This window comes from Rhinatrema bivittatum, chromosome 14 (genome assembly GCF_901001135.1).
Source record: "Rhinatrema bivittatum chromosome 14, aRhiBiv1.1, whole genome shotgun sequence".
NCBI classification, from domain to species: Eukaryota; Metazoa; Chordata; class Amphibia; order Gymnophiona; family Rhinatrematidae; genus Rhinatrema; species Rhinatrema bivittatum.
The window spans coordinates 64,313,579-64,329,710 of NC_042628.1; the positions used below are offsets into that span (position 1 = coordinate 64,313,579).

At 41.6% G+C, this 16,132-nt stretch overlaps 1 protein-coding gene across 1 annotated transcript in view; it reads left to right on the forward strand.

The window, feature by feature from the left end:
* LOC115076061 (sialic acid-binding Ig-like lectin 13) overlaps positions 1 to 1,772 on the forward strand; it is a 183,297-nt gene extending 181,525 nt beyond the window's left edge. Inside the window, exon 6 of the mRNA XM_029577173.1 lies at positions 1,460 to 1,772. Within this exon, the coding sequence (XP_029433033.1) occupies positions 1,460 to 1,515 (56 nt within the window). The 3' untranslated portion in view covers positions 1,516 to 1,772. The remainder of the gene's footprint in view (positions 1 to 1,459) is intronic.
* The last annotated feature ends 14,360 nt before the right edge of the window (positions 1,773 to 16,132 follow it).

Sequence of the window (16,132 nt, forward strand, 5' to 3'; positions counted from 1 at the left end):
CACCCCGCGGAGTTGGGTTTGTTTATGTTATTTTATTTTTTTGCACATACTTTTGCTATATTACGAGACTGAAGGGGGACTGGATGCAGGGTTGGTGCTGTACTGGGCATGCCCAGTAGGTGCCAATCAAAGTTCTGGAAACTTTGACAGAAGTGTTCCATGATCGGGCTCCATCCTGATGATGTCACCCATATGTGAGAACTAACATCCTGCTGTCCTGTAAGAACACCTGTTACAGGTAAGCAACTCTGCTTTCCCTTTGATTCTAACTCTGTTTTCTTATCCTGATGGAACATAGTGAGATCATAAAGGCCTTTGGTACCAGTGTAACTAGCTCTAGTACATAACCATTCTGAATGCTATCTAAAACCCATTGATCTGGTTATGTGGATCCATGCTTGGTAAAATAGCGGAAGGTATCCACCTGGCTTTACCAATGAATGTACCCGGCAAGACCTCACTGGAATGAGCTGTTCCAGATAACTTTGTTCAGAGGTTCCCAAACCTGTGCTGGAAGACTCCCAGCCAGTCAGGTTTTCAGGATAAGTGCAATGAATATGCATGAGATCAAATTTGCATGCTACAGAGGCAGTTCATATAGATTTATCTCATGCATTTTCATTTTGGATATCCTGAAAACCTGATTGGTGGGGATCCTCCAGGACAAGTTTGGAAAACACTAATCCAGTTGTTTCTGGCCTTGTTCATCTATGTATCCTCATTCACCCAGTGTTGCCACATCCTCTCTGCCACCTGTTTCCTGAGGGAGTCAACGTTTATCTACAATTTTTAATTTCTGGTAACTCTGTAACTCCTCAATTTTATTCTCAAAGTCTCTAGAGTTAGAAAAAAAGGTAGTTAGAACCCCTGTCTAGTACTTCTGGACACTAGGAAAGTGTGTATTAATTGTCCATTAACTAACAATCTTGCTGAAGGGATTCTGTAAAAAAAAAATAAATTCTTATCCACCTTGTACATAATTCCCCAAATCTAAACCTCCAATATCCAAAAGAAATAGTCCCAGGAGACTATGTCAAATGCTTTTCTTGCACCTAGCAAGACCCCTTTTATAGGGATCTTATTTGTTTTGTACATCACTGCAAATAGTTTTAAAACATTTGTTGTTGAATGTCTTCCTTCTTCAAAACCAGTTTGTTCTTCATGGGCTACATGTTGTATTACATTATTCACTGTGTTTGCTAATACAGCTGATAGGATATTTTGATTCAATAGTGATAAAGGATGGTAAGATTCTGGCCTAGTTTCATCTTTTCCTAGATTAGGGAGTATCATCATATGGCAGCATTCTGATCCTCACCCTAGCCTCTTGAAACATATTTCAGTTGGTCTTAAGTCTTCCAGTAGGTTATAAAATTCTGGACTGAACCCATAAGGCTCTGGATATTTTGCTAAATGTAACTGATTTATGACATTTTTTTTATTTCTGATTCTGTTAAAGGGGCATCTGATTTTGTTTTTTGGTCCTCCCTGAGTTGTGATATTTCCAAAGTCTGAAGAAACCTATCTCTGGACTCTTCACAGAAAGGACTCATATATTCTAAGTTCCTGTAATATTCCTCAAAGATCTATCTCATCTACTTTGTTAACACTTTGGCCATTAGTCTTGATTTGGGTAATTGGGCATTTCCTCTCCATTTTTCACTAACTTAGTCAATAATGTCCCAGTTTTGTTTCACCATTGATGTAACTGAATTGTGAATTTACTTTTACATTTTGTGTTGCTCTATAATTAAATAAAGCATTAAAATGTTGTTTGGTCTGCAGTATTTCATTTTTGGTCTTCTCCATTTGCCTTATATGATGAGACTTTGGCAACTGCAAATTTTTATTATAAAACGCTAATTTCTTTCTTCCTTGTCCTGTTTTTGTATATTTGATATGACACCTCTCAAGCCAGCTTTAGCTGCATTCTAATATGTTAGTGGACCCATTTCATTAGACTTATTATATTGATACTCTATGTAGGAGATTAACAGGTTCACTAACATCACCCCTTGTACGCTCTTGTGATGGTATATAAAATTTTATAAATAAATAAATTGCCTCCACCTACCAGTATTACCTGTAACAAGCTAAACACATTATTCATGAAAATTCTTCCCTCTCCCAAACCAGGGGACCTCCAAGGAGACAAAAACAATAGAGAGAAATTATTTCTAGCATCAGCCTAAGATTTACCTCATTTTTATGCTTGAAGCATCAACTTACATATCTCATCCTAAACATTAATTGCTGAAATGATATGTTTGACAGAACAGAGAGGGTACTGGACTGTCTGATTGAACTCAAGAAAAGGAAATTATCAGTTAAGAACAAATTTCTTCTTCCTCTTCATCCAACCAAACTAGTCCAGATGTATGGGATGTATCCAAGCTACTGAAGTGGTCAGGAAATTGCCAAACCTGCTCTTAAGACTTTTAACGCAAAAGATGCCTCCGCCTTGGTTTTAACATCCAAATGATAATGCTTCGCAAAAGAATGTAAGCAAAATCAAATTGCCACCTTTCAAATCCCCGATAGTGAAATAATGACATCCTGCCCAGGAAAACACTCTTATTAAATGTTCTTTGCTACCCTTGTGCAAAGCCTGACCTCTAGCCATGTAAGTTGCTGCAATCACCTCTTTTATCCAATATGCCAGGGAGGCTTTGGATGCTGTTTCCTCCTTTTCTGGACCACTAAACAGAACAAACAGATGTTCCAGTCTCCTGAAAACATTAGTGACTTTCAAATATCACAAGAGACTCCTTGTCATATCCAGAGCTGCATGTAGTCCTCCTGACACGAATCCTTATCAGAAAAGGGCAGACATACTACCTGGAAGAAAGGCATGCAATGTACAAATCTTAACCATATTGTTCATGAAAATCAAAAGTGGTTCTCTACAAGAAAGCACCTGCAACTCCGAAATCCTACTGGCTGAAACATCGCCACTAAAAAACACTGCCTTAAGAGTCAGAAGTTTAATTGAAACCTGACATTGGCTGAAACTTAGAGCCTGTCAAGAAGGTTAAGACCAGATTCAGATTCCAAGGAGGAATAGGATCCCTTATCGGAGGCCTAATGTGCCTCTTCATTAAGAAAACTAGAAACATCCAGATTTATTTATTTATTTATTTATTTATTTATTTATTAACTTTTATTTACCGACATTCGTGAAGCACATCATGCCGGTTTACAATGAACTCAGGCGGGAATTACAATAAAACAATATAACATTAATAGCAATAACTATAATACAATGGACCTAAGGGGCAATAAAATAAGGGAGGATAGGGGAAGGGGAGGTGGGGGAGGATAGGCAGGGGAGGCGGGACAAGGGGAGGGAGGGTAGGGGGGTAAAGGGGTGTGGGAGGGATGGGATGAGGAGGGGAAGGGGAAGAAGACAGACAGATAGATGGAGTAAAAAAGCAAAATAAAATAAAGGGAACTATGTACAGTTGAAAAAATGTACATATACCATTAACTTAGGTAGCACTAGGGAAGTGTTGAGAAACCGGCCGTATTAACTGGGCGACGGGGGGATGAGGGGATAATGATCTCCCTGATACTTGGCCTCTATTACAAGCAATAGCTGCCATTTGGACCTTCAGAGAATTTAGAGCTAAACCCTTACTGAAATCTTCCTTGCAAGAAGACAAAATGCAAGGAACAGAGGCATCTCTGGGCATAATTTGTCTGTCCAAAAACTAGTCTTCGAAGACCCGCCAGACTTTTCACATATGTCAAAGACATAGAGCTTTTCTTAGACTTAAAGAGAATATTCACTAAAGAAGCAGTGAATATTCTCTTTAAGTCTAGGAAAAGCTCTATGTCTTTGACATATGTGAATACTCTATCCATTCTTAGTCAAATGAGACCTCTCAAGAGCCAGGCCATAAGACAAACATTGACCCAGATGCTCATGCAGAAGTGGCCCCTGGAACAGGAAATCTCTCCATTGTGGTAGTTATAAAGGATCTCTGATTAGATCCACATACCAAGGATGTCTTGGCTAATCTAGACTTGAAAAACAAAATCTGTCCAAGACAAGTGATGGAATCTTATACTATCAAATTTCTAAATACCATCAACATAAATACTTGCTGTAGCCTGGATTTTAATGAACAGTGAGACCTCATACAATGTGGCAGGGTCACCACGTGAGTGCCCAGAACGCCACTTTCAAAGGTTGTGCGGTGATAACTTTTCAGAATGCACCGTCATCGAAATTCAAATCATCGGTCTCTTTGTTCAGATATTAAAGTAATGACAACTTGTGTCGGTTTACTGGAAAAAGTAAGGCAGTGAAAAAAATAATTATCATAGCGTTTCACTTATCGTAGAGTTTTACTTATCGTAGCATTTTGTAGCGGAGTATGCAGTAAGGATATAAGTGTTGGCACTGGCCCGACACGGCTCGTGTTTCTTGCACCAGCTTCCTCAGGGGCCGCACAATGCCACTACTGAAAATAGAAATACACAATTATCAATTCCTTGCACAACTGCATTTTAAAAAACAAATTCCACAATGCTTAATACCTACGATTCCAAACACTGCCGCTTAGCTCTGCTACTAGGCTGCAGCTCTTTTCGGGCAGCCGGGTCCGCCATTTTACTCAATGATTATATACCTACCGCGATAGGAGGAACTCATTAATTATGACGTCAGAGTGATTAAGTAAAAACGGATGGAGTAACTAGATGAGCGATGTCCATTCAACAGAGTCGTTCAGACCATTAGGTGATGTAGATGCCAGGGTGAAAATCCACCATTGTTCACGCACATTAAGAATTTGATTAATGTCGCCACCCCGGATGTTGGGTACAATATCCTCAAGGATTGTCCAACGAAGTTGGTCAAAAGTATGTCCAAAAGAAGTACAGTGAGTCACCATAGGTGCTTCCATGCTAAGAGTATTCAAACGACTCCGATGTTCGAAGAGGTTGGCTAATCTAGAGCCACCAGAATCACAAGCCTCTAGTGTTTCAAAAATATCTGCAGAATTCTGCCCACTAGAGGCTATGGAGGAAACACGTAAAGAATTACTCCTAGAGGCCATTCTTGAATCAAGAGGCATCCAAGCTGGATGATCCTCGTTCTTTCCTTTGACTGAAAAACTGGTCCACCTTTGCATTATTGCTCTTTGCCATAAGAGGCTTTCCCCACCTGCATACAGCTGTACTGAATTCTAATTGGGAAAGAGCCCTTTCCCTGAGGTCTAATACATTGTGACTGAGAAAATCTGCCTGAACATTTTCCACCCCAGCTATGTCAATGCCAAAATCACTTTTACATTCTTTCTGCCCAAAGTTTCTATTTCCAAAACTTCTGCAATAAACAAACTGATCATGCTAACATTCATCTTAGTAAATGCACATTCAGTTGCAAAGAAATTCCCAATCATTACGGATTTACTGTATGACAATAAACCAAACTTTGTTGCAATAACGGAATCATGGTTAAAAAAAACAGACGTAGTTCTAAAAAATCAAATAGCACACAAAAATTATGAAGTATTTTCAGTCCCCAGAATAAATAAACGCGGAGGAGGTCTCATACTAATTATTGAAAAAACCTTTAAATGCAAACCTATCCAAATAACACCCCCCCAAAATCATGAAATTGCCATTTTTTATACCAACAATTTACAAATATGCCTTATCTACTGCCCACCAAGCCTCCTAGAATTAAATATATCACCGCTAATTGAGTTCCTTACCACGCACTTAAACATCTTTAAACCAACCATAGTGCTAGGAGATTTTAATCTTCACATGGACGCCCACCCTCTAACAAATGCATGCCAAACACTATTAGACGCTATGACAGCATTAGGCTTCTCACTAATAACCAACAAACCAACACATAAAGCTGGACATTCACTGGATCTCACCTTTATTAACCACAGCTGTTTAGAACACTGTAAAACTGAATACACACAAATTCCATGGTCTGACCACTTTCTTATTCATTCCGATGTAAAATTCCTTAAACCTCAAATCAAACAAAATCATAAACCTATAGAATTTAAATACAGACCACCGTTTACTACCGAAAAACTAAACGACAAACTAGAAGAAAAACTAACTGATATTGACTACAACAACTGTAGTTCTGCCACAGAAACATGGTTAGAAACAACCAAAAAAATAGCTGACGAAATAAACCCCATCAAATCAATACAGGAAAAAGAACCAAGACAAAAAAACCCCTGGCACAATGTAAAAGTAAAAGATGCAAAAAGGACCCTCAGATCAATGGAAAAAAGATGGAGAAAACACAAAACTACCGATAACCTAACCAAATACAGAAAACAGCTAGCTCTTTACAAACATTTAATACTCAATGCTAAGAAAGAATATTTCAGCAATAAAATAGTAAATTTGCGAACAATCCAAGAACACTATTCTCAATAGTTTCGAACCTAACCAGTGACAAGCAAGAATCACCACAAAACCTACCAGAAGCAAAATGTAATGAGATTGCAAAATTTTTCAGTGACAAAATTACTAAATTAAGAGACAAACTTCCAAATGCTGCCAACCAAGAAATCAAAATGCAAAAAAGAGATGTCAACCAATGGACATTATTCACTGAGATATCTGAAATAGAAGTGGAACAAATGCTAAAAAATGTAAACCCTGCCCCACACAAAATTGACGCAATACCAACTATTGAACTTAAGAAATCAGCTAACACAGTCACCCATACACTGACTAAAATCATAAACCTATCCCTTGAAGAAGGAACAATGCCAGATATACTGAAAGGAGCAATGATAAAACCAATCATTAAGAAAAAAAAACAGTGATCCCCTTATCCCGAACAACTACAGGCCAGTATCAAATCTTCCCTTATTAGCTAAACTAATTGAGAAAACAGTACAGAAACAGCTAGCTGAACACCTAGATGACAATAACATACTGTATCCATCGCAACACGGATTTCGAAAACACTACAGCACTGAGACATTGCTCCTCTCTCTAACAGATAACATTCTAAGAGGCTTTGATAGCGGTAAACACTATATTCTAATAATGCTCGACCTATCGGCAGCCTTTGACACAGTTAACCACAAAATACTACTAAATAGACTAGAAGAAATCGGACTACAAGGCAAAACATTAAACTGGTTCAGCTCATATCTAAAAAAACAGGTTTTTCCAAGTTCAGATCAATAACACATTATCAGAAAAAATCAACCTCAAAACAGGGGTTCCGCAGGGATCAGCCCTGTCTGCGACCCTTTTTAACATATACATGCTGCCATTATGCCACTTACTGGCAGGACTAGGAATTATACATTACATTTATGCTGACAATATCCAACTAATTCTACCTATAGATGACACAATAGAGAAAACATTAAGGGGTAGATTTTCAGACCGCGCGAATAGGCGTACTTTTGCTGGCGCATCAGGCGCAAGCAAAAGTACGCGGGATTTTAGTAGATACGCGAGTAGCCGCGCGTATCCGCTAAAATCCTGGATCGGCGCGCGCGCAAGGCTATCGATTCTGTATAGCCGGCGCGCGCCGAGCCGCGCAGCCTACCCCCGTTCCCTCCGAGGCCGCTCCGAAATCGGAGCGGCCTCGGAGGGAATCCTCTAACGCCCTCCCCTCACCTTCCCCTCCCTTCCTCTACCTAACCTACCCGCCCGGCCCTGTCTAAACCCCCTCCTTACCTTTGTCGGGGGATTTACGCCTCCCTCTGGGAGGCGTAAATCCCCGCGCGCCAGCGGGCCGCTAGCGTGCCGGGACGCTACCTGGGGGCGGGTCCGGAGGGCACGGCCATGCCCCCGGACCACCCCGGGCCGTAACCACGCCCCCGGGCCCGCCCCCAAAACGCTGCCGACATGTCCCCAAAACGCCGCGCCGACCAGGCCCGCCCCCGACACGCCCCCCTCGCCAAACCCCGGGACTTACGCGAGTCCCGGGGTCTGCGCGCGCCGGTAGGCCTATTGAACATAGGCGCACCGGCACGCAGGGCACTGCTCGCCTAAATGCGCCCAGATTTAGGCGAGCAGGGCTCTGAAAATCCGCCCCTAAATCTAGCTAACATGTACCTAAGCATTATAAAACAACTACTGACACAAATGGAACTTGTTATTAATATTGATAAAACAGAATTTTTACACCTAGGACGGAAAAATACTGAAATCAGCCAAACCTCAATAATCCTCAAAGACAACCAGAAAATTGAACTAGCTGGAAAAGTACGTAACCTTGGAATAATAATGGACCCTGAAATCAATCTAAAACAGCACATATCACTAAAAGTAAAGGAAGGATATGCAAAACTCATGGTACTCAGAAAACTAAAACCACTACTAACTCAAAATGATTTCCGAACAATTCTACAGGCACTAATTTTCTCCAGCACGGATTACTGTAATGTCCTGCTGCTAGGACTACCAAATACTACGTTAAGACCACTTCAAATACTTCAGAACACAGCAGCTAGAATACTAACCGGAAAAAGGAGGAGGGACCACATAACCGAAACCCTAGCGGAACTACATTGGTTACCGATTGAACACAGAATTAAATACAAAACCCTATGTACCATCCATAAACTAATTCATGATGAGAAATCAGACTGGCTAAACACAGCATTACGGGTACATGTCCCACACAGAAATCTTCGATCAGCAAATAAAGCTCTCCTAACCATCCCTTCAGTTAAAACAGCAAGACTATCCCAAGTGAGGGAAAGGGCCTTATCATTAGCAGGACCCACAATTTGGAACACAATGCCTCCAGAGATCAGATTACAAAGTGATCTCAAGGCATTTAAGAAAAGTTTAAAAACATGGCTTTTTAAACAGGCATTTTACAAGGAGACGGGAGAATAGAAATTATTCAGGAATAACCAGATAAGCACCGACACACAGTACTTAGGACAACACAGTAGAGTAGTCTATGAACCCCACATCACAACTAGCATATTGATAACACTATGTATGATAAATTTACCCGTAAAAGTACTTTCAGTACACTCGGTCATGACCCACTTCTCTAAAAATTATTTTGTCTAATGATATATTGTAACCGAACCTTTGACGGCACCTGTTAGAATGTACTATAGTACACTTTTACCTATATTAAATATGTGCCTACATGTAAACCATTGCGATGGTATATAACTTAGTGACGGTATAGAAAAGATTTTAAATAAATAAAATAAACAAAGTAAGAAGAGCTCTGTTTCTTCTGACACCTGAGGAAGACTGGCACACCCTTGATGATTCACATGGGCTACAGCAGTCACATTATTCGACATAAGCCTCTCCACAAAGTGAAGCAGAGCTAACCGGATCTCTATGGTTTCCAATTGATTGATAGATCATGTGACTCCTTTCATCAACCATGTTCCTTGAGCCACCTGACCCAGGCAATGTGTTACCTAGCCCAACAAGCTGGCATCTATCGTTGCAATTACCTAAAACAGAATCTCGAAATCCACTCATAGATCCAATTTTATGGCCTGCAGCCATCACTGTAAACTTAATCTTTCATGTTCCAGGACAGGAAGCCTCTCCATGTAATTCTGTGACTAAAGGTCCCATCTAGGCAACAACCCTTCTGAAGTGGTCTTATATATGCCCTTTCCCACAGAACTAAATCCAAGGCAACCACCATAGACCCCCAATAGCTGGATATAACTCCATATTATTGGACACCTAAAGGCTACTAATGATCGTACTTGATCCTTCAGTTTTTGAATTTTTTGTTCCATCAAGCATACACAACCCATCTTCATGTCAGACAGAGCTCCTAGAGACTGAGAAGGTAGGAGACTATTCTTTGAGAAGTTTACTACCCAATCCAGATCCTGCAATAACCGGATCACCTTCCTAGCTGACACACTCTCTGGAGTCAACTTCACTGAAATCAACAAATCATCCATATAAGAGTAAACCAGAATTCCTTCCCAGCACCACTACCACCATTACCCTTGAAAAAGTTCTTGGAGCCATTGTTAATCCAAAAGACAGTGCCCAAAATTGGAAATGACCTCCCACCAATACAAACCAAAGATATTTATGATGTTCTCTTATGGGTATATGAAGATATGACTCTAAGATGTATTCCACACATTAAGAAAGGTGGAAAAAAGGCAAAACGATTACCGGCATGGTTAAAAGGGGAGGTGAAAGAAGCTATTCTAGCCAAAAGATCTTCATTCAAAAATTGGAAGAAGGATCCAACAGAAGAAAATAGGATAAAGCATAAACATTGGCAAGTTAAATGTAAAACATTGATAAGACAGGCTAAGAGAGAATTTGAAAAGAAGTTGGCAGTAGAGGCAAAAACTCACAGTAAAAACTTTTTAAAATATATCCGAAGCAGAAAGCCTGTGAGGGAGTCAGTTGGACCGTTAGATGATCGAGGGGTTAAAGGGGCACTTAGAGAAGATAAGGCCATCGCGGAAAGATTAAATGATTTCTTTGCTTCGGTGTTTACTGAAGAGGATGTTGGGGAGGTACCCGTAATGGAGAAGGTTTTCATGGGTAAAGATTCAGATGGACTGAATCAAATCACGGTGAACCTAGAAGATGTGATAGGCCTGATTGACAAACTGAAGAGTAGTAAATCACCTGGACCGGATGGTATACACCCCAGAGTGCTGAAGGAACTAAAAAATGAAATTTCAGACCTATTAGTAAAAATTTGTAACTTATCACTAAAATCATCCATTGTACCTGAAGACTGGAGGATAGCAAATGTAACCCCAATATTTAAAAAGGGCTCCAGGGGTGATCCGGGAAACTACAGACCGGTTAGCCTCACTTCAGTGCCAGGAAAAATAGTGGAAAGTGTTCTAAACATCAAAATCATAGAATATATAGAAAGACATGGTTTAATGGAACAAAGTCAGCATGGCTTTACCCAAGGCAAGTCTTGCCTCACAAATCTGCTTCACTTTTTTGAAGGAGTTAATAAACATGTGGATAAAGGTGAACCGGTAGATATAGTATACTTGGATTTTCAGAAGGCATTTGACAAAGTTCCTCATGAGAGGCTTCTAGGAAAAGTAAAAAGTCATGGGATAGGTGGCGATGTCCTTTCGTGGATTGCAAACTGGCTAAAAGACAGGAAACAGAGAGTAGGATTAAATGGACAATTTTCTCAGTGGAAGGGAGTGGACAGTGGAGTGCCTCAGGGATCTGTATTGGGACCCTTACTTTTCAATATATTTATAAATGATCTGGAAAGAAATACGACGAGTGAGATAATCAAATTTGCAGATGACACAAAATTGTTCAGAGTAGTTAAAGCACAAGCAGATTGTGATAAATTGCAGGAAGACCTTGTGAGGCTGGAAAATTGAGCATCCAAATGGCAGATGAAATTTAATGTGGATAAGTGCAAGGTAATGCATATAGGGAAAAATAACCCATGCTATAATTACACAATGTTAGGTTCCATATTAGGTGCTACAACCCAAGAAAGAGATGTAGGTGTCATAGTGGATAACACATTGAAATCGTTGGTTCAGTGTGCTGCGGCAGTCAAAAAAGCAAACAGAATGTTGGGAATTATTAGAAAGGGAATGGTGAATAAAACGGAAAATGTCATAATGCCTCTGTATCGCTCCATGGTGAGACCACACCTTGATTACTGTGTACAGTTCTGGTCGCCGCATCTCAAAAAAGATATAATTGCGATGGAGAAGGTACAGAGAAGGGCTACCAAAATGATAAGGGGAATGGAACAGCTTCCCTACGAGGAAAGACTAAAGAGGTTAGGACTTTTCAGCTTGGAGAAGAGACGACTGAGGGGGGATATGATAGAGGTGTTTAAAATCATGAGAGGTCTAGAACGGGTAGATGTGAATCGGTTATTTACTCTTTCGGATAGTAGAAAGACTAGGGGGCACTCCATGAAGTTAGCATGGGGCACATTTAAAACTAATCGGAGAAAGTTCTTTTTTACTCAACGCACAATTAAACTCTGGAATTTGTTACCAGGGGATGTGGTCAGTGCAGTTAGTATAGCTGTGTTTAAAAAAGGATTGGATAAGTTCTTGGAGGAGAAGTCCATTACCTGCTATTAAGTTCACTTAGAGAATAGCCACTGCCATTAGCAACAGTAACATGGAATAGACTTAGTTTTTGGGTACTTGCCAGGTTCTTATGACCTGGATTGGCCACTGTTGGAAACAGGATGCTGGGCTTGATGGACCCTTGGTCTGACCCAGTATGGCATTTTCTTATGTTCTTATGTTCTTCTTAAGATCCAAATAAGTCAGGCATTTCTCTTGTCTCACCATCACTATGACTGACCTCAAAGTTTCAAGCATGAAATAAGACACTCTCTGTTACAAATGCAAACTTGCTGTAGCCACAATACAGTTCAAAGAAACCTGAAGCAACATACTGGAAGCCTCAAATGCTTGCTTCAGCACCAGTTCTATCAATCCTGTGCATCCTCAGATGCAGCACCTCCTTCTGAGGAGATGGTAGTCCACTTGGTAACTGTACAAACCAATGCATCCACTTTAGAGAAACAGTTTTCCCTTTCCTTAACAACCAAAGGATACAACTTCATCAAAGAGTGCCCACATTTGAAATTAGCTTCTGGAGAAACCCATTCCAGATCAATAAAATCTTGCACATCCTTATGCAGATGAAATGATTTTGAAGGCTTTGTCATAATGGGGTCCTTTGTCCTTCACAGTATTCAATACTCACAAGGTCTGAGAAAGAGATGCACTGTGGAAGAGCCATCCTGACCCACAGGAGGATATTCTCCTTCCTTCAAATCTTCACTTTTTTTTCTCTCAGACACTTAAAACCATTGAAAGTATCTTCCGACCTAGATGATCTATTCTTATGCAGATCCTCAGCCTCCTCCTTTCTGATTTCCTTCCACCCCAAACCCTCTGAACTCCCCTGTGGAAAAGGAAGGACTGAGCAGATTCTAGGACTGAACTTTATCCCATACAAAAGGCTTAGAAGATATATTTAAAAAAGTTTTTAGAAACTAAAAATAATGCTTTTTGGATCACAAGTATATGCCCTTACAGTGTATTGAGTTAATCAATATGTCCATAGGTCATAGGGTGGCAGTATGACAAAAAATATGTTACATATAACAAAACTTCACTGACCATGAGAGAGACCGCAGAGAGATACCGGTAGTTAAAGATGTGCTTTTGTTTTTAAATTGAAAACCCCCCCCCCCCCCCACAAAATTTTAGATTTTATTTTGCTTCATTTTCAATAGGCAACCAGCCCTGCCCTTCCACCCCCAGTGTCAAAAACAAAATCCTGCACCACCAAAGTTAAAATAAAAGGCCTCTGAGCTTGCCTCCACCCCATCTTACTCCATCCATTCGGTACACACAGGCTCTTGCCCTGCCATTGCCATATTTCAAAATATTGCTGGTTGACTTAAAACCAGCACAATTTCACCTGGCTGAATTTCTCAGACCTCTTGACCAGAGATCCAGGAAAGACTTGTGGATGTACCATATTCTGGAAAGAATGTATTTGAAGATAAGGTAAAAGCAGTGATGGAACAGATCCATGTGGCAGCTCTCTACTGCTACTCCAGACTTGCTCTCCTCTTTCAGCAGGTATCTGAGAATGGGGCAGAGGAGGCAATTTTTCCAATCTAGGAAATACTATACTCCATCCTCTCAATCCTGGACACATGCCTGTCCACGGCAGCAGCATGTGTCCAGTCAACTCCTTGGACAAGGCTTTGACTTATTCACGGAGAGCATAATCTGCATCCTTGCACCTGTGCCAGAAGACCTTCTCATCAAAGACAGACCGTTGGCTCAGTATAATTTTGGACGTGTGGGACCTCAGTGCCGTAAGAAGAGGGTACAAATTTAATCTATTGGGTCTTAAGAACATAAGAACATGCCATACTGGGTCAGACCAAGGGTCCATCAAGCCCAGCATCCTGTTTCCAACAGTGGCCAATCCAGGTCATAAGAACCTGGCAAATACCCAAAAACTAAGTCTATTCCATGTTACCATTGCTAGTAATAGCGGTGGTTATTATCTAAGTCAACTTTAATTAATAGCAGGTAATGGACTTCTCCAAGAATTTATCCAATCCTTTTTTAAACACAGCTGTACTAACTGCACTAACCACATCTTCTGGCAACAAATTCCAGAGTTTGATTGTGCGTTGAGTGAAAAAGAACTTTCTCCGATTAGTTTTAAATGTGCCACATGCTAACTTCATGGAGTGCCCCCTAGTCTTTCTATTATCCAGATCATGGTTGGGGTAACTTGCCACGTTAGGAACTGCTTCATAAGAACGTAAGATATGCCATACTAAGTCAGACCAAGATCCATCAAGCCTAGCATCCTATTTCCAACAGTGGCCAAGCCAAGTCATAAGTACTTGGCAAGTACCCAAACATTAAATAGATCTCAAGCCTCTAGTCCTTATTGATTAATAGCAGTTTATGGATTTTACCGCTAGGAATTTATCCAAACTTTTTTTCAACCCAATTACACCGCCATAACCACATCCTCTGGTAATGAATGCCACAGCTTTACTGTGCACTAAGTTTACTACTATGTGCTGAGTGAAAAAGAGTTTTCTTTGATTTGTTTTAAATGAGCTACTTACTACCTTCAGGGAGTGCCCCCTAATCCTGTTATCTGAGAGAGTAAATAGCCGATTTACATTAACCTGTTCAAGTCCTTTCATGATTTTGTAGACCTCTATCATATCCCTCCTCAGTCTAACCTCTTTAGACTTTCCTCATAGGGCAGCCGTTTCATGCCCCTTATCATTTTGGTTGCCCTTTAAAAAGAGCTGTCCTCTATCTTGGAGACTAGAGTGGTCTAACCTGTTTCACTAAGAAAAAGAGGGCAGGGATTTTACTCAAAGTATTCCTGTCTCCAAAGAAAACAGGAGGACTCTGTCCCATCCTAGATTTAAAATATACATACCTAATCACTTATCACATTATCTAATCACATACCTAATAGAGATGTGAATCGTGTCCTCGATCGTCTTAATGATCGATTTCGGCTGGGAGGGGGAGGGAATCGTATTGTTGCCGTTTGGGTGTGTAAAGTATCGTTAAAATCGTGAGCCGGCACACTAAAACCCCCTAAAACCCACCCCCGACCCTTTAAATTAAATCCCCCACCCTCCCGAACCCCCCCCCCCCCAAATGCCTTAAATTACCTGGGGGTCCGTAGCCTTAAATTACCTCCGTAGCGGCGGTCCGTAGCTAAATCAGGCGAAGGGGGAGAGCAGGAAAAGCGGCACACTAAATCATGTAGTCTTCAGCCGGCGCCATTTTGCAAAATGGCCACCGCAAAATGGCGGCGGCCATAGACCAAAACGATTCGACGCAGGAGGTCGTTCCGGACCCCCGCTGGACTTTTGGCAAGTTTTGTGGGGGTCAGGAGGCCCCCCAAAGCTGGCCAAAAGTTCCTGGGGGTCCAGCGGGGGTCCGTGAGTGATTTCCTGCCGCGAATCATTTTCCGTACGGAAAATGGCGCCGGCAGGAGATCGACTGCAGGAGGTCGTTCAGCGAGGGTTCCGGACCCCGGCTGAACGACCTCCTGCAGTCGATTTCCTGCCGGCGCCATACGCGTATGGCCGGCACCATTTTCCGTACGGAAAACGATTCGCGGCAGGAAATCGCTCACGGACCCCCAGGAACTTTTGGCCAGCTTGGGGGGGCCTCCTGACCCCACAAGACTTGCCAAAAGTCCAGCAGGGGTCCAGAACGACCTCCTGCATCGAATCATTTTGGTCTATGGCCGCCGCCATTTTGCGGCGGACATTTTGCAAAATGGCGCCGGCTGAAGACTACACGATTTAGTGTGCCACTTTTCCTGCTCTCCCCCTTCCCCCGATTTAGCTACGGACCGCCGCTACGGAGGTAATTTAAGGCTACGGACCCCCAGGTAATTTAAGGCATTTGGGGGGGGGGGTTCGGGAGGGTGGGGGATTTAATTTAAAGGGTCAGGGTGGGTTTTACGGGGTTTTAGTGTGCCGTGTTTTAGTGTGCCGCTGGACCCCCAGGTAATTTAAGGCATTTGGGGGGGGGTTCGGGAGGGTGGGGGATTTAATTTAAAGGGTCGGGGGTGGGTTTTAGGGTGTTTTAGTGTGCCGGTTTTCCTGCCCTCCCCCTTCCCC